This window comes from Wyeomyia smithii, chromosome 2 (assembly GCF_029784165.1).
Source record: "Wyeomyia smithii strain HCP4-BCI-WySm-NY-G18 chromosome 2, ASM2978416v1, whole genome shotgun sequence".
NCBI classification, from domain to species: domain Eukaryota; kingdom Metazoa; phylum Arthropoda; class Insecta; order Diptera; family Culicidae; genus Wyeomyia; species Wyeomyia smithii.
Genome location: NC_073695.1, coordinates 88,635,521 through 88,655,304, shown reverse-complemented (window position 1 = coordinate 88,655,304; position 19,784 = coordinate 88,635,521). Strand labels below are relative to the sequence as shown.

The following is a 19,784-nucleotide window of genomic DNA, read 5'->3' as shown; positions in this document are numbered from 1 at the left end:
TTCGGACCACTACCTGGTGATGGTTAAGATTCACCCTCAACTCTCCGTTGTTAACAACATTCGGTTCCGACACCCTACCCGGTTAGATCTCGCGCGACTGAAGCAGCCTAACGTCGCCGAAAACTACGCGCATTCGCTCGAAGTTGAGCTACGTTGGGACGATCCCAACGGAACGAGTGGTTCGACGACGAAAGTAGTAGGGTGATGGATGAGGAGTACGCTGCGTGGGCGGCTAAGACACGCAGTGACACTCGTCAGAACGTCAAGAGACACAGATAGAAGAAGGTGCAGCGAACCCAAATCTGCCGGGAAACCCAAATTTTTCGGGAGTTGGACCAGCTGCATCATTCTCAGAAAACTCAAAAGTTCTACCAGAAACTCTACGCATCCCGCAGAAGTTTTGTGCCGCGAGCCGAAATGTGTCGGGATAAAAATGGTAGTATTCTGACGTACAATCGTGGGGTGACCGAAAGGTGGAGGCAGCATTCCGACAAACACCGGAAGGGCGCCCAGGCAGAGGACCATGGCGGCGGAGAAAGCGATCCCGTCGGTGCGACATGCGTGAACAACGCGCCAGCCCCAACGAAAGGCGAAGTTACGGATGCCATCAAGCAGCTGGAAAACAATAAATCGGGGAGGATGGCCTCGGAGCGGAGTTCATAAAGAAGGAGGGGGGGGGGGTTAAAGCTGGCCACTTGTTTGCACTGGCTAACTGCAAGAATGTGGGATACAGAACAGCTACCGGAAGAGTAAAAGGCTGGAGTGATCTGCACTATCTATAAGAAAGGCTACAAATTGGACTGTGGGAACTATCGTGCGATCACCGCCTTGAATGCCGCCTACAAAGTGCTTTCCCAAATCATTTTCCGCTGACTCTCACCGCCAATTGATTTCTGGGAATTTATCAGGCCGGCTTCTTGGAAGGACGGTCTACGACGGACCAAGTCTTTACCATACAGCAGATCCTCCAGAAATGCCGTGAATACAGAGCTCCACGCACCACCTATTCATTGACTTCAAAGCCGCGTATAACACTATCGACCAAAAAGAGCTTTCCGGGGAAGCTGATTAGACTGATAAAGGCTACAGTGGATGGGACGCAGTGCTGTGTGCGGATTTCGGCTGGATTGTCGGGTCCATTTGAATCCCGCAGGGAGCTTCGGCAGGGTGAGGGCTTCTCCTGGCTGGTATTCAACATTGCGCTGAAGGGTTATAAATCGAGCGGTAATCAACACGTCGGGTACGACATTCAACAAATCCAGTCAATGCGTTTGCTCTGCTGATGACATACAGAACAGTACCCCATGCTAAAATGGGAAGCAACGAGGATTGGGTTGCAGGTAGACATATAAACACCAAGTATTTGCTAGCCCGCGGTACCGAAGCCGACCGATGAAGCCTTGGTAGTAGCATTTACGATCGACGGCGATGAGTTCGAGTTTGTCTATCTTGGCTCACTAAGGACAATGATAAGAGCCGTGAGATACGGAGGCGTATTATCAGCGGAAGTCGTGGCTTCACAAGGAATTGCGGTCGAACAGACTAATATGTACAAAACGCTCATAAGACCGGTTTTTCTTACGCGAGGGGGGCAGTTGGCTCCGCCCGACTGCTGACCAACTAGTTGCTATGCTATCGCGGGCGTGCGACGCCACCATGCCTAGGACTCGCCAACCTAGGAATGGAAAGCCACCGGTTTACTGGTGGACGGACGCGATAGCCGACCTTCGCAGTGCGTGCCTCCGTGCAAGACGGAGGATGCAGTGTGCGCGAAACGAAGAAGAGAGGACAGAGCGCCGCGAAGCATTCAGTTCGGCAAGATCGATGCTAAAGAGTGCGATAAAGGCCAGCAAGATGGCCTGCTTCGATAGGCTATGTGCGAGTGCCAATACAAATCCGTGGGGTGACGCCCACAGGATCGTAATGGCCAAGACTAAAGGCGCGCTGGCGCCTGCAGAGCGATCACCAGCGATGCTGGAGCGTATCATCGAGGGACTCTTTCCACGCCACGAGCCAAGTCCTTGGCCTCCGGCGGTCGAGTCTCACGTCCGACGTTCCAGTATCTCAGACATAGACCAGAGATGGTCGGCCAACCTGCCGAGCATCCAATCCGTGAGCGACGACAGCCGTGTCGAGGCAGGGGAGGAGGCAAGGGTTACGAGTGAGGAACTCATCGTGATCGCCAAATCCCTAAAGGTGAGCAAGGCACCGGGACCGGATGGTATCCCTAACCTGGCGATCAGGCTGGCGATAAAAACGGCCCCCGGGCTGTTCAGGGCAGTCATGCAGAGGTGCCTGGATGACTGTCTCTTTCCGGACAGGTGGAAGCGGCAGAGACTGGTCTTATTGCCGAAGGCTGGGAAACCGCCAGGGGACCCATCGGCATATAGGCCTATCTGCCTGACTGACACCGCGGGCAAGGTGCTTGAGAGGATCATCCTCAACAGACTGGTGAGGTACACGGAGGGTGTACACGGTCTGGCAAGTAACCAGTTCGGCTTCCGGAAGGGCAGGTCCACGCTGGACGCAATCTCTTCCGTCATCAAGACGGCGGAGGTAGCAATCCAGCGCAAGAGAAGGGGAATACGCTACTGCGCAATCGTCACGCTCGACGTGAAGAATGCGTTCAATAGTGCCAGTTGGGACTCCATAGCGCTCGCGCTCAGGAGCATCCATGTACCGGTGTCGCTGTACAAGATTCTGGAAAATTATTTCCAGAATCGAGTACTTGTTTACGACACAGAGGAGGGTCAGAAGTGCGTCCCAATTACCGCAGGAGTTCCGCAAGGTTCTATCCTGGGCCCGGTGTTGTGGAATGTCATGTATGACGGAGTGTTAAAACTCAAGTTCCCTGTAGGGGTTGTGATCGTCGGCTTTGCAGACGACATAACCCTGGAGGTTTACGGCGAGTCTATCGAGGAGGTCGAGTTGACGGCCGCGCACTGTATACGCAAGGTCGAGGACTGGATGCGCTCCAGGAAACTGGAGCTCGCGCATCATAAGACGGAGGTCACGGTTGTGAACAACCGTAAATCGGAGCAACAGGCGGTGGTCAGAGTCGGAGACTGCACCATCACCTCGAAGCGATCCCTGAAGCTCTTGGGGGTTATGGTGGACGACAAGCTCACGTTCGGGAGTCACGTCGACTATGCCTGTAAGAGGGCCTCATCGGCTATTGCAGCACTATCTCGTATGATGTCCAATAGCTCAGCGGTTTATGGCAGCAAGCGAAGACTTCTTGCCAGCGTGGTTTCGTCCATACTTAGGTATGGTGGGCCAGTGTGGTCCAGAGCGCTAGGTACTAACAGTTACCGTGGTAAACTGGAAAGTACCTACAGGCTCATGTGCCTGAGAGTTGCGAGTGCGTATCGTACGGTGTCATACGATGCAATATGTGTCTTGTCCGGCATGATGCCTATCAGCATCGCCATCAAGGAGGACAGAGAGTGTTTCGACCAACGTGACACAAGGGGCATACGAGGTACCAGAAGGTCATTCTCGATGCTCCGCTGGCAGCGGGAATGGTCCAACTCCACAAAGAGCAGATGGACGCACCGACTCATACCGGAGATATCCGGCTGGGTCGGGAGACGACATGGTGAAGTGAACTTCCACCTGACACAAATCCTGTCGGGCCATGGTTGTTTCAGGCAATATCTGCACAGGTTCGGACACGCGGTGTCCCCCATGTGTCCCGAGTGCGTGGAGGAGGAGGAGACTGCTGAGCATGTCTTCTTCGTATGCCCCCGTTTCGTAAGAGCGAGGAGCAACATGATGGCTGTGAGCGGGCCTGGCACTACTCCGGACAATCTTGTCCGGAGGATGTGCGACGACCCGGACAACGTGTGTGGCGGGTCAACCACCAACACGCCAGTGGTAGCTAATTACCAGTCTCCAGGTAGTTAGCTAGGAGGTTATAAGAGTAAAGAGGGTGCATCACGCACAAAAGCCACTTCCCGACGTAATACTTAACCGTCGCTCCGGGAAGACCACGGCTGGAGACTGGAGGGGTTTTAGTGGGTCGGGACAGGGATCAGTAGGTGTCTGGGGGAGTGTAACTACCCCAGCATCTCTCCCCTAGTCTCATCCCCACACCCTGAGTTCTCTTCGCAGGTGTCTGTTTGCAGACTTCCCCGCCACCTTTGAAAAAAAAAAGACCGGTTTTTCTTTACGGGCATGTAACGTGGGCAATGCTCGATGAGGACCTGCGAGTGCACATAAGACGGTCCCTATATAAAAGAGTGGCCAAAATTACCAAAATGCGAATTTCATATTCAGGATATTTCGAGCACATGATTTTGTAGTATTTTATCTATATTTTCATAATTTTGGAATGAAATCTTGATACAAAAAACGGTTCATGTTGAAAAATGCCGTCAAAGTTACCTATTTCAGAAACGGAGAAAAATAGTTTTTCTGAATATTTTGGAATATATAAAAACCTACTAAAGCTATCATGGTATGTTCACATATGATTTGAAGCTTATTAAATTAGTTTCCTAAAACAGGATGGGTAATGGATTTCAACCCTACAGAGTCAGTCGCAGGCCACATTGAAAATATGCGTAATTTTCCTAATTTTGACCATCAAAAACATTAAATGTAAGCACGTGTAAGCACAGCACCTGATAGTGTGTCTGAGAACCCTACTTGTGCCCTTCAAGAATATGTATTAAAAGTTTTCAGAAAATTTGCGTTTTGGTAGGAAAAGATGATTAAAAATTTTCCATTTTTTTGCAATTTTTGAATTTTTGGGTGATTTATCAACAAAGTTTTTTGTATATAATAGCAATTTGGTTCAAAGCACACTAAAAAAACGTGAAATTATTAAAATAATTGGTTTATAAGAAAATACGTTGTTTAAAACATATGTCAATAGTTTAAATAAAATTAACGTTTTTGTAAAGAAAGATAATTTAAAATTTTTTATTTTTTACGTAATTTTTTGGAGTTTTATGTTGACTTATCAACATATGTCATAGCAAGGATCATACGAGGAGGTTAATAATATCGATTTAGTGAGTTTGTTCATACAACCTAGAACAGAAAATGTTATAAATGATTGCATTGAATTGATCAAGCACCGTTTTAAAACAGTTTTTTACAAACAATACCATAAAAAAACTGCATCAACATTTGGCTCTACAATCGAGATTTGCTAAATCGTTTCGTCATCAGTAGTTTTGTTTGAATTGAATAGATTCACAACTTTGCTGAAGCAACCATATCTCTTGGATGACCCTATCAAAAGTTAGATTCGTGCGCCATCTCTGCGGACAAATCGCGAACTAACTCTCAAAGCCATAAGAAGCGTTTTACTATTCTGTGCATCTTTGCTGAAAACAGTAATCGGTTAACTCGTTCCACTAACGAGTTATTTACATTTATTCGAAAACTCAAGACATTTGCCTCAGTTTACGTGGTTTATAGACAGCCCCTTGTCAGTACAAAACTTTTTTTATATGTCATAATCATCTGCAGTGGAAAACCAAAAATTTGGCACAAAAAATGAATTTTGGCCGGAAATTTCAATTTTCCGACCATTGTGGAGTGCTCGGAGTTTTCGAACGACGAGTACTGAGAACGATCTTTGGCGGTGTGCAGGAAAACAGATTATGGGGGTGGAGGATGAACCATGAACTCGCACAGCCCAGTATTCGAAAGGTGGCTGAAGCTAAACGGATACGCTGGGCAGAGCATATTGCAAAAATGCCGGATAACCAGCCTGCGAAGATAGTGTTTGCCTCGAATCCGGTAGGAAGAAGACGACCAGGGGCGCAGCGGACAAAACGGCTAGACCGAGTGGAGCGAGATCTGGTAGGGAGATCACGCTGACCCAAGGATTGGAGAGCGGCAGCCAATAATCGAGTGAATTGAAGAAACTTTGTGAATCAGGCCACCCTCGTAATCAATAATCATAAAACGTGCCTAACAATTAGTTCAGGATATAGTCCCGACTACTTGGGTTATCGTTGAACCTTATGGATAATCATCCGTTCATGGTATTGATTATGCGGGCATGTCATTATGGCGGAATGCCAAATAAATAAATAAATAAATAAATAAATAAATAAATAAATAAATAAATAAATAAATAAATAAAACAAACAAAGTCCAGTTTAGTCCAGCCCAATACAGTTGAAAGAGATGTAAGACATCGATGGGTTATATTGAAATGTGGCGTGATCTTAAATTTGTTTTTTTTTAATTCAAAGAATCTGCATTAATGAATCTCAAATAATGGGAATGATTAGTTTTATAAGAAAGAGTTAGAGAACAAAATTGCTCAATAAACGTTAATAAATATCTGACGTAAAAAAACACTAATCCAATCATCGATGCTTCCAGTATACCTAATCAGAACTGAAATGAAACGTCAACAACTCTTCGGAAGTCAAAACTCCTAATCGCGACACCCTTCCGCGCGTCGTTTGGCTTTCTCCATCTAGCTAAGGTACTGTACAAAAGTGATGCGTTGTTTTTGTTTTCATTTGTTGCGCCCGGTATGCAAAATCCATATCAACCGGCCCATCATGCATGCATCGTGTAGGTATTAGTGGCTGTAGGCATAGAGCCGTTCAGACTATAGTGCCGTCATACTCTAGTGTGCACACACTAGACACGGCCTGTGATGGCGTGGCACTAGCAGTAAAAAGGTGCGGTGTCAAAACCGCGAATCTAAAGTGCCACCCATATAAAAGCTATTGATTACTCATAAACGGTCGTCAGTCGACAGTTTAGAGCACCAAGAGCTAGCATCCAATATAACATTAGTGTTGACGAGCGCGTTGAGTTCAATATATGAATTTAAATTCTGTAAAACATCCGGAAGTGGCCAATGCAACCCGAACCGTGACCATAATTTGGGATTTGGTCATATAAATTGTTCTGCCGATTTTCAAAACGTCCACAGAGGATCGAGTGTTTAGGCAAATATTCAGTGTTTATAAGTGCAGTGAATTTAGTGATCTAGAACTATTGCTTATCAGCAACAAAACCAATTTGAATCGTTACGGTCGCTGCCAGAATAACAGTGAGCACATTTCGGTAAACCGCAACACGCTGCAACGCGCTGAAGGCTGAAGTATGAATGTCTACCCGATGACCTTGTTGCTGCTGGTGGTGGCATCAGTTTACGCTTGTTCCGGAGCTGAAATTGCGCTGCCATCGGTTCACGAGAACGGCGATGAAGCACTCTGTGAGTATTCAATACCGGCCGTAAGCTATCTTAACGGTGCATCTTCTCGTCTATTATTATTGGATTTTGTCGTCGTTTAAAAGGTTTATGGATGCTAACTTTCTCTTAATACGCTCGGTACCACCGGGGGCCAATGTGAAACGATTCAGCTTGAACTGGGAATGAATACAAATTTTGAGACAAATGGTCAATTAAATTAACATTTACGTTCGTTCAAGTATTGGGTTGTACAATCATTCTAAAGGCGGTATCTTAATGTTTATCTTGATTCGATAGCATTAGATTTTCGAGTTACGGTGTCCAAGAATTTCGATCGGTGACAATGAAATGGTCTCGAGGTAGGATGCTGGGCTATCAAGGCAGTTATAGTATACTAGAAATCTATATTGCTTCAGTATGAGCATAAACTAACCCTTGACCTGTACACCTAAAGACTGGATGCAGAGTTTTTGTGTTGAAACTACAGAATGTCGGGCTCCGGATTAAAATGTATTGTCGTTTGTATCATTATTGCAATAAGTGGTTTTTCAAATTGTCCCTTCTGTAATATTGTACTTTAGCACTGCAAATCCATCTACTACTAAGAATCACCAATTTTTCTATCTAAAATGACCTGAAAATATTCAAAATTTCATACGAATTTTTAATTCAAATGATCGCGTAATCGCGTATAAAACCGTTTATGTTTTACAAATCTTTTTCGAATCACGAGTTATTTTTTAAAAGAGATTCCAACCATTGATAAGTCAAATCCAAGCGATTCGGGTCCACTAGTGTTTTAAACTGTTTGATTCGGGCAGAATTTCAAGTCATTTTTGGCACTTTTGCGGCTACCAAGGACTACTTGACAGCCGCCAAATATACGGGTGAAACTCGGCACGAGATGACCGGCACTATTTTGCCGTTTCTTTCTTTTCACGTTCAGCATCTAGCGTCCGTATGATATCGGTACGGTTTTGGAAGGAAAATGATGGTTAAATGTTTGAATGGTAACTTACATAAATTTCCGGAAAGCGTACCGTGTGTACTAGAGCGAGTAAAACAACAACAACAAATCGTTCCAAAGTCAGATCGGTTGTATACTTTGAAATCGACTGTGCTTGGGAATGGTTGCTCGGTATGATTTAGACAATCCATGTTATCCACCAATTTTTTCAACAGTGTCCCAATCAAATAATTGTTTTTGTTACGACAACTCTACCGAAAAGAAATTTCTAATCGATTGATACCAAAACCTCGATAATCTGTTAAAAAATGAAAATGAATTTCATGACTTTCAAATTCAGGCACCTAACTTCCAGATAGACGTAGTCCTACGTTAAAACTAAATGATTGTAGGTTCAAGCTCTGGGTGAAGTTGCTAGAAGAATGTGAGACTTCGTGATGATGGTGTCGCTTGCCGATTGAACCTTCCAACACTATGTTAAACAGCAAGTTCGAGATCCCGTTCCCTTGCTTCAGGTCATCCAACGTCACAAACACGTCCGAAGTTTTTTCCGCTGTCCTGTCGCTTGATGTGAAACCGGTAAGATTTGCACGTCTCAACTTACTTAGTGTTGTTGAAAAACAATTTATAAGCATAACCTACCACAACTCGTTGCGTTTCGCTGAATCGTACGCTGCCTTGAATTCTATAAACAGATGATGTGTCTGCATTTTGTGTTCTCGAAATGTGTCGAGGATCTGTCTCAAGGTGATGGGTCCGTTATGAATCGTCCTGCTTAAAAACCACACTGGTAGTCACCAACAAAGGCTTCCTGCTGCGGCCCCAGTCTGTTGAAAAGAATGCGGTAGAGGATGTTATATGCCGAATCAGGCTTGTCTTTTCTCCTCAGAAAGAAGCACTACCATGTAGGAAATTATTTTTCACTGCGAAAACAACTGCTCTAACACTAATGGGCAAAGCGATGAGAGTTGTGAATCGTGTGTATTTGAAAAGCACGCAAAAAAAAACAACGCGGTGAAATCTGATATATCTATTCAGAGAAGTAATAAACTGATCCTTCCTGATCCTTCTTACATGTAAGGACACTGGACAGTATACTTAATAACCACACAACAGAGCTCACTGTAGTGATTTTACTGTGTGTCTCTTATGCAAATATAAAATGAGGGGAAAATCTATGTAGGAAAGTATATTGCGTTGTTTGCGTTGCATCTCGAAACTGTAAAAAAAAACCGGTTCCCGTAATGCCTATTTGCTGTTCGAATGCTATAGAATTTATCTTAGCAGTGCACATCGCGGCGTACTTACTTCAGTGTATTCACACTAGAGTGATTCAAGACTCTTGTCTCGCTCAGCTGTGGTGTAAGCAGCAAGTGTTTTAGTTTTTCTGAACAGAAACACAGCACAAAAAAAAGCGTAGTGTTAAAAAAAGCTACACGCAGCGCTCATGCTAGACAAGAAGTAAACAATTAATATTCACTCTGCTCTTCTCACATATTGAGGAGAATACCAAGCTTGTGCGGAATTGAGGAGGGTTATGCTTCGATAGTCGCTACAGTCGAGCCTGTGTCCCTTATTATTGATCGGGCATATGAGTCCAAGCAGTTCGTAAGTAGTGGTTCTGTGTGCTACTAGTAGGGGTAAGACCGTCACCCCTAGGATTTTACTAGAAAACGCTAATTAACTGTGTTTTGGAATATGTGAAGTGTTGGTATTTAATACTTTAGACATTTTAAGACACATCGAAGCCACCGTGAAACGTCAAACGTCAAAATAATAAACAAAATATACGCTACTGCAGCTGATGCGTAAACGGAAGTAATTTTTCGTGAGTGGAACTTAAGCTTTTATTCATTTGAAAAGGCTAAAATAATTTTTCGTTGCTCTACAATTTATTGCCTGTATTGTTAGTAATCACAGGAATTCGATCTGAGGTGAATTGAAGCGATAAATTTGTAGAAATACTCTTTTTAACAAAATGTGTGCTGTTGGGGTAACACCGCCACCCAGTGAGTGGGGTAAGCCCGACATGGTCTGAGGCTAGTTGGATGTTACTGACACATATTTCTCATCTATTACCGATGTTTCGCTGATAAATAAATTAATTAATCGACTTAGAACCATGCACTCAAGCTGTTCTGTGATTTATGAATGATTCCAAGGGTTATTAGAGATGCCAAATGTACTGAATCAAGTCACAAAACTGACGGCTTTCCCGGTGGTATTTGAAATATGCTCTGGTGTGGTCAGTGTGATCCTGGCTTCAATGAAACTAGTTAATAATATGATTTAAAGTGCCACATGATAGGCTTGTCGAGTATCAAATTCTTCCATTGTTTATACATAATGTTCAACGGAACTTGTTCCGGTAATCTGCCCAGAACCAGCTAACCGACAACAACCAAATTCATACAGTAACATACAGAAATGTAAGATCTCTCATTCGGCGGTTTCCGAATTTAAATTGGTTCAGTTAATTCGAGTTAACTCATGAACAAACTTAGGTGCCGGTGTTACCCCCAAGGGGTGCCGGTTTCACCCGCACTGATTGCTAAACGTCGTTTTTGAGTAAGTAACTGTAAAGTACTGAAAACCTTCATATCTTGTAGAAAACAATCTGGACAATGATTCCGTGAAAGAAACATAACAAAATTCGCCATCAAGTGCTACTAAAGAATCATTTTCCTTAGGGAGCCGGGCTTACCCCCAGTACCCCTAATGGGCTACGTGGTTCTTCAGCTCTCTGCAAGCTTTTTACACATCGTGTTCCCCTCGTCGACTCTTTAACATTCCTCACCGTTCAACATCATTTTATACCAGAACGAATGTTTGAACAACATTATGATTCCATTTCTTTTAAAACATCATATATAGATGAATTGGGTATGTGATTTAGCCAGAAAAAATATCATCACAGTACGTCAAAAACACAAACGTTCCTAAGCAACCACTCGACTCCATTTGTACCCCAAATACGCAACCCAACAAATCCACTCCAGTGTCGTTCAATCGAAGATTATTTTTTTTTCACACAACATTTATTTGACACGGAAAAAATCTTCAGTTCTCACCCGTGAGTTTAGTTCAGGTTTCAAAATGAACGATGGTTTGTTTGATTGCTACAGTCATGTTTTAGGAGCAAAATTGTACAAAAAATGAAGTATTATAAAAAAAAATACCTAAGGCATGATATTATACACACGCATGTTTAAAATGAGAGGTGTTCTGGTTTTTTTATACATGATAAAAATAATACGGCACATTGAAGTTGACCAATTTTTGATCGTAACATTCTTTTTCTTCCCCTTTGATCTCGATTTAAATACGTTGGTTAGCCGGGCGCGAGCCTTGCCCGCCATGAGAGAGCGACTGAATTGACGTTTGGCCCCCGAAAAGACCACACATCGATGACGTCCGGAAAGTGCCGGCCGTCAATTAGCATACACAGTCAGGTTTTTTTACGCGGTTTTCTTTACGAGGTTTTTTTTACGCGGATTTTTGAATTAACGCGGTTTTTTTTACGCGGATTTTTGAATTAACGCGGTTTTTGGAACCAGAAACGTTTAAGTGTTTATTTAGTAAAAGACATAGTCCAAAAAATACTCTCCGCCCACCGAAAGATCCGGAATGACCGTCAAAGAGGACAATCAAATACTGTATTAAATACTGGTTCTAGAGTGTCTCGGGTTTTTTCTAAAGCCCTTCTTGCTGGACTACTTTACGCGGATTTTTAAAAAAACGTGGTTTTTTACGCGGATTTTTGAATTAACGCGTTTTTTTACGCGGATTTTTGAATAAGCGCGGTTTTTTTTACGCGGATTTTCGAATTAACGCGTTTTTTTTACGAGGTACGTATCCCCCGCGTAAAAAAAAACCTTACTGTAGACCATTTCGGAGCTAGGGGTGCCTCAAGGTGAGCTTCCGAATGTTGCGACGTGCATAATAGATACAAAAGGTGGCCATCCTACTGGCCGCTGCGAAGTTCCTGAACCTCCATCAGTTGTCATTGGTGGTAGAGTGGAGGTTTTCTCTACTAACAACGGGGCGAAAGAATTCCTCCCGACCGGCTTGTGCGTTCACATCTCCCATGACGATCTTTATATCGTGTTGTGGGTCTCTATATCAAGGAGCTTGTCGAACTCATTCTTCACACCGTCGGCTCGTACACGTTAATAAGGCTGTATTTGAGATCTGCTAGAAGGACAGAGAGGGATCTTCACCTAATGACACCCTTCATTTGGTTTCCTAGTAGCACGGAACCGACGCGAAGTTCCGTTTGTCCCGTTTTTGGCTAACGCACTTCTCGTGTGACCGCTACTTCCACATTTGCCTTCCGCAGCTCTCTGGTTATGACGCTTGCGCATGCTGCTTCGTGCAGAGTTCTACATTTCAAGTGCTAAGTTTTCGTCCTTTTTCGTTTGCCTAGATGATTGATATCGGTTCTTCCGATTCGATAAATATTTTTAATAAGTCTTTGATCGATTTAAAAACTCTCGAAGTAGGGGCATTGAATCTTCAAGTCGTTTTCGAAGGCTTGAAAAGGGTAAGAAAAATTATTGGTGATATTTTCAGGTCGAATTCGCTGAAAGACCTTTTTCAAGGTCAAAAGAAATAAACAAAAGTATCCTGAATTGGACCAAACTTTGTTGAAGCAGTTTATTGATGGCCAAACCGAGCCAAAAAAATAGTCTTCAGACTATTTAAACAAATGGTAAGACATAGCTCCATTTCCGTGAAACATATAGCTTTTTCTGAAAGCGTGTGAATTTTCATTCAATTTTTTCACCATAATTTAGCGAGGCACTGACTAAAAAAATGTGAAACTGTGATACCTAAGTGCTGGTTTTTGTAAATTAGAAGTATCCTTTCGCCAAATTTTCGAAATTTCTTATAATAGCAAAAGCTAGATATTTTCAGTTGTGAGACTTATTCTGAAGTTCATTGCTATTCAAGCTTTGGTTTGTGCTTAGTTTAAGAGATATCATTTGTTGACGTCTCGGAAAGTCGTCGCAAGCGGTGCGCACGTGCTCCATCGGCATCTCGTCCCAGATTTTCGTGATAACTCGCTTGAATTGCTCCAAATTTGTTATTTTATAGTCGTTCAGCTTCGACATCATGTATCCCCACACGAAATAATCCAGTGGATTCAGATCCGGAGACGACGGAGGTAATTCATTCTTCGAAATGAAATCGGTCAAGTTTGCCTGAACAACCTTTGCGGTGTGGGATGGGGCGCCATCTTGCTGGAAGCAGTAGTAATCGTCTTCAAACAATAGTTCAGCTTGAGGCAGGACATTTTTATTCAAAACCGTGTTCAGGTAGTACGCTGCGTTGATTTTGACCGTTTTATCGATAAAAATAAGAGGCAGTTTACCTCTCTTGCAAATGGCTCCCCAAACCATCACTGACGTCTTATTTTGGAACCGGAAAACGTTCAGCTTTTCCGCAGGAGCTTGCTGGAGGCTCACACTCAAAACTCGATCATTTTGGCGATTGACTGTTTGCTCCAAAACGAACAGCTTCTCGTCCGAAAAAATAATCTCGTCATCTGCGCGCCAACCGAGCAACTCCCGCGACCGTTGGTACCTCTTGTCCTTTGTAGCTTTGTTAACCCCATGAACCACCTTTTTTGTACGGTGTAGGTTTTAAATCCTTGCGCAGAAGCAGGCGTATTGATTCTCGGTTCATTTTAAGGTTCCTGGCCAGCTTCCGTGCAGATTGGGCGGGATTCCGGCGACTCCGGTCTCGTATAATCTTTTTCAGCCTTGGAGTTCTCACAGACCTTGGTCGTCCAGATCGTGCCTTGTCCTCGGTGCCTCCGGTCTCTAGGTTCCGATTTATGGTCCGGTACACGAATTTCCGGTTGATTCCGAGCGGTTTTGGGTGTTTGAATATGTGTCCGGGTTTGTACCCTTTCACATATTCAGCGATAACAGCTGCTCTTAACTCTGCCGTGGCTCACAACTCAATGTAAGCAAACTGCACAGAAACGAAACTCTGCCACTTTGGGCAGCAAAGTTAACCCTTTCATTTGACATATAGATTGCACCAGAGAGATGCAACGTGTAGGCTACAGGCGACCCCAAAAAAGTGTGACCGGACTTTTTTGTCACCGTGTATTGTCGACCACGATATTTCAACCTTTGAGTTTATTCTCGAATCGACAAAAAATCCATCAAAACTAGCGTAATGCTATACGATTTGCCAAATAAAAATCTGAAACCGTAATGCTTTATATTCATGTTAATTCCTATCACATGTGACACAGAGAATGGCAAATAATGTTTCATTTTTGTCAATTTACTCAAAATTATAACCCCGGTAGACGGCCTAATTCGGTAGAACTCAAACACACAACCACGAAATCGAGCACTGCTTCTCGAGCTACGCGAATGAAAGGCCGGTTCGTTAACTAGGATATAACGAGACACTTTTATTATCAACTTACATTAGGCCACCGAACTGTGGCGGTGGCCCGTTAACGGAGGCGGGAGTTGGTAATGTTGATTCCGTTAGTTGAACAAACATTCACACATCCGTAGGCCATCATTGTGGGAGCCAGCGTACGGAAAATAAGTGGGCAAAAAAAACCAACGTTGCCAACACGGAGAACGGAAGCGAAACCCTAATTGGAAGCTGTAGATAGACAGGAAGTGCAGAAAAAACGTTGCCATTATTTAACGATGTCCCGGAAGCAGCAGTAAAAAGGTCACACCTGCTGCTTGCTCCCGCTAGCAGCAACGTTTTTCACTCACCTTCGGGACCGGACGATTGCGGGTTTTGATATTGAAGGGACACTGGCCGAACGGGCCATTTAATGTTTGTGGCTTTATGATTCGTTGTGGGGTCAGTCAAATGCAATGAATTTAATCAGAAAAAGGAAAATTTTTAAACAAAGTGTATTAATTTTTAATTGCAAGAAAAAATTGTTGGTGCTACGTAATGAAATTTTGCTTTGTAAAAAAACGTACGATTTGAAAATTGCTATAAGTCTGAATGTGTTAATGCTCAAATGGATTTTGATCCTTATGTCAATTAAATAGAACATGGTTGTACACAGCTACCCACCGACGATAAACCAATATTCCAGCACAAAATTTACCTTGTGTGTGATTTGCAATCTCAATTAGTGATAGTTGTATGACATATGGGTACACTTGTAATCCCCAGAGCAAAAACAGCAGAAGCAATCAGGCCATAAGTGCACAGCAGTGGAGTGTCTCCAGGTGATCGGTGATCACTATTAACTTATTCAATTGATGGCTAATTGCGATATCAGTGATAGTAAATTGAATTGGGAATTGCTGCGTTTACAGCGAATATCAATTACATCGGTTGGCATTTCAATATAAATACATGTAGCATCCAGATTAAAACCATAACCGGTAGCGGTTTAATTTGTGACAATTGTCATTGAGAAACAGACTGAAAACGGATATTTAATGTTTTGGTATGTGTCATGATTGAATATTGCAGAAAGAAACATCTTTCATATGTTTAAAAAATCATTCATTCCATCATCGCCTCTATAGAGTTGTAAAGTTTCACAATCTTTCAAGGTCATAACGTTTCAATTTATTTATGCATTGGCCAAGGTCGTCTTTAGCAGAATCATCAACTATTATTACGGTATTCTCGTCGTTTCTCACGCCACTAAGCTCATCGATTTCTTATCCGCAGCTGCCACACAGGAAGGAAACGATAAAAAGTCTATCAAATGAATAAAAATATATAACCATTTTCCACCTTCAACGGCAGCTGTCACTTGGCAAGATGATGTATAAATTATCACGTTCACCATGTTTACCATCGAAGGCAAAGGTAATCTGAGCAAGCAATCGGCTGCTGCAGCGATGACGATGGAATATCCCATTTAGCCGGATCGAAGATAAACGGAACCGAATAACAGATGGTGGTTACGACAAACTGAGGGCGTGTTGAAAGAGAATTATGCATGCGAAAGTCGGATGAACCGAAACCGATCAGCTACCTTCTGACACGGCGGAACCTGCAAAAATCCTTCAAGCTGGAATAGAAATCAAATCGTTGTAGACACGCATTTGTTTTAGATAAAAGTAAGGTTATTCTTATGCGACCGATTGACTTCATGAATGTTAAACTGTTTATGAATGTTAAACTATCAGAATAATGCATGTTTTTTTCGAAGGTTGATGTTTTGCTTTGCGTTTTAAAATGTATACGGGCTTATCCACTCAGTTTTTTATTGTCATGTAGTATATTGTCAGACAATTTATCAAATTCCTTAATGATTGTTTGATTTTGATTTTTTATTCTTCGATAAAGTTAATGCGTGGTGCATCGCCACCCTTTCGTATGCATGTTATCAACATAAAACGTACTCACTTGTTAAGAAAACTTTATTTTCGATTTCAGTTTTCAGTGATTTGATCGTTTTTTTTTGAAAATCAAATAAAATAAAATGTTTGATTCATTTTAAAATTATTAAATAAAAACAAATTAGTTCGTTCGACATTGATAAAAGGTCAATAAAACAGTGGATTATCCTTTCGAGTTATGATAAAATAATAAGGTTGCATAAGATTCTTATATGTTAATGAAAGCAATGTCAAGAGCTAGTGCTAATAATAATTTAATAAAGATTTAATTTTGAATACCTGTCGATCAAGAAGAACCAAATATTTTCAAAAGATGTTTGTATAAAAACCGTTTTTTGTGATATATATTTAAGTTCATGCCAAGACGTTGTCAATAACTGCGCAGTATTGATTGAAGGATTCTTTCTAATCCAATTTTGCATAATTTCCAAAAAACGGGGTTTTGACCATTTTAGGGATATTTGAAAAACTTTAACCATGGGCGTTAGCAACTCTGGACCAGAGCTACAACCTAAGCGAGGTCATATCAAAAGTGCTTGCATTTTTTTCATTTGTAACACCGTGAAATAAACAGCTCAAAAGCGCTAAGCCAAAAGTTCTGCTTTTCCTGAAAAAGTATAATTCAAAATCAGCCGACCTTTATAAAACAACTTATTTTCCATTCGAATTGCATTTAATGTATTTGCAGTAGGTACTATTCATACTTACTTTTTACTTTTTTGGCTAACGGACCGTTCACCGGTCTTGGGCAGAACGAATTAGAGATGTCCAGCTTCTTCTGTCTTGGGCAGCCGTTCTCCAGTCTCCCCGTACACCAGCAGATCGTGCATCTTCTTCCACCGCGCACATCCACCGCGTGCGAGGCCTACCACGAAGTCGACGGCCTCTTCCTGGTTCTCTACTGAAGATAGTTTTGGCGGCTCTCTCGTCAGGCATTCTGGCTACATGTCCAGCCCACTGAAGCCTGCCCCGCTGTTTTACCTTCACTATATCATCATGTTTACTGGTACAACTCGTGATTCATGCGTCTGCGCCACACTTCATCTTCCAGTTTACCGCCAAGTATCGATCGCAGAGCTTTACGCTCAAAAACTCCGAGCACTCGTCGATCAGTTTTCTTCAGCGTCCATGCTTCATGACCGTAATCAGCGTCCTATACAGCGCTGGTTTTGTGCGAGTTTGCAAACTACGGGACCTTAGCTGGTTACGCAGTCCGTAGAAAGCCCTGTTCGCAGCTGCAACTCGACGTTTCACTTCACGGCTCATATCGTTGTCACATGTCACAAGCGTACCAAGATAAACGAATTCCTCAACCACTTCAAATCGTTCCCCATCTATCTCCACCTCAGCACCAACACCACGGGGACTCCCACGCTTACTGCCAGCTACCATGTACTTTGTTTTGGTAGAGTTAATGACAAGTCCCAATCTCGCTGCTTCTCTCTTAAAAGGTACGAAGGCCTCCTCCACGGCCTTACGGTTGATACCGATGATTTCGATGTCGTCCGCAAAACCAAGAAGCATGTGAGATTTCGTGATGATCGTACCGTTTCTTTCGACGTTTGCTCTTCGTACTGCACCCTCAAGAGCGATGTTAAACAGTAGGTTGGAGAGCTCATCCCCCTGCTTCAGTCCATCCAACGTTACGAACGCGGCTGATGTCTCGCCAGCTATCCGCACGCACGATTTTGATCCCTTCAGTGTCATACGACTCAGCTTTATTAGTTTCGTAGGAAAACCGTGTTCCAGCATGATCTGCCACAGCTCGTTTCTTTTCACTGAGTCATATGCCGCCCTGAAGTCCACAAACAGATGGTGAGTCGGTAAGTTGTACTCCCGGAACTTATCGAGGATCTGTCGCAGGGTGAAGATTTGATCCGTCGTGGAACGCCCTTGTCGAAAACCAGCCTGGTATTCGCCAACAAAGGATTCCGTTAACGGTCTCAATCTGAAGAACAGGATACGGAAGAGCACTTTATATGCGGAGTTGAGCAACGTTATCCCTCGATAGTTGCCACAATCCAATCGATGGCCCTTCTTATAGATAGGGCATATGAGGCCTTCCAACCAGTCGTTCGGCATTTGTTCATCCGCCCAGATTCTTAGTATTATCTGGTGGATCGCATAGTACAGCCGCTCGCTTCCCGCTTTTAGAAGTTTGGCCGGGATACCGTCCTTCCCAGCGGCCTTGCTGTTTTTCAGCTCACTAATCGCCTTTTTCACCTCCTCCAGTGTTGGTGGCTCCACAGCTTGTTCGTCACTCATAATCGTCATCCTGTTCCTGCGCTGCTCATCCGGATCCTCACCGTTCAATAGCGCCTGAAAATGCTCCTTCCACCTGGTTGCAACCGTCGGTTTATCAGTAAGCAGGTTGCCGTCCTTGTCATTACACATGACCGGCACAGGAAAATTCCTGCTTCTGACTCTGTTGACAGTTCTATAGAATCTTCGCACGCCGTTTTGAACATAGCTGTCCTCTGCGCTGGCGAGCACCTGCTCCTCGTACCCGCGCTTCTTCCGACGGTTTTTTCGGCAGCTCTTTCCACCCTGTACCTCTCTCTGTTCTGACGCGTAGCCGCAGTGAGCATGCGGCTCCTGGCACGGTTCTTTTAATCTGTCGCTTTCTGGCATTCTGCATCGAACCAGCCATTAGGCTGTCTTCCACGCGTCGTACCTACCAACTCTCTCGCAGTCGTTTCGATGGCGCCGTGGATACTGCTCCACAGCCCATTTATGTCTTCCACTCCTTCCTCCCGCTGTTCTGCGATCCGTTGATCCAGCTCTCTGGCGTATTCTGCTGCCACATCATCAGCTTTCAACCGCTGAATGTTGAAACGCGTCGTCCTCTCTGTGCGAGATTTCAGCACGTTCGACAACCGTGCGCGGATCTTACAACGAACCTCCTGAATTGCTGCGATTTCGACTCCCTGTCGCTGTAGTTCCCGAGCAAGCAAGCCAGCCCGCGCCGGTTCATTGAGAGATCGGACGTTCCCAGTACCCAATTTCCAATCGTTTACCTTAATCTTTTTCCGTGTTCGTAGCCTAGGTCTTCGCCGATTGATCCGTTCCGTATTTCTAAATTCGTTGTTCGTGAGTGATGAAAGGTTTCGGTATGCTACCTTACTAGGGTCGCGATACCTACATCCTGCTGATGGGGCTGCCATCTTAAGTGTAGCTGGCGGGATACAGCATTCCACAATTCAGCCGCCCGCTCCGGGTCAGACGCTGTTGTACGCCGCCCCTATGGGGATACAGCCGCGTACGACCCCCTTCCCAGTCAGCA

At 43.7% G+C, this 19,784-nt stretch overlaps 1 protein-coding gene across 2 annotated transcripts in view; it reads left to right on the top strand.

Moving 5' to 3' along the window:
• Positions 1 to 6,631: 6,631 nt before the first annotated feature.
• The window catches only part of LOC129722645 (U-scoloptoxin(19)-Sm1a), a 44,558-nt gene continuing 31,405 nt past the window's right edge, over positions 6,632 to 19,784 (top strand). For both annotated transcript variants that reach the window (XM_055676255.1, XM_055676253.1), the window contains exon 1: positions 6,632 to 7,198. In XM_055676255.1, the coding sequence (XP_055532230.1) occupies positions 7,087 to 7,198 (112 nt within the window). In that variant the 5' untranslated portion in view covers positions 6,632 to 7,086. The remainder of the gene's footprint in view (positions 7,199 to 19,784) is intronic.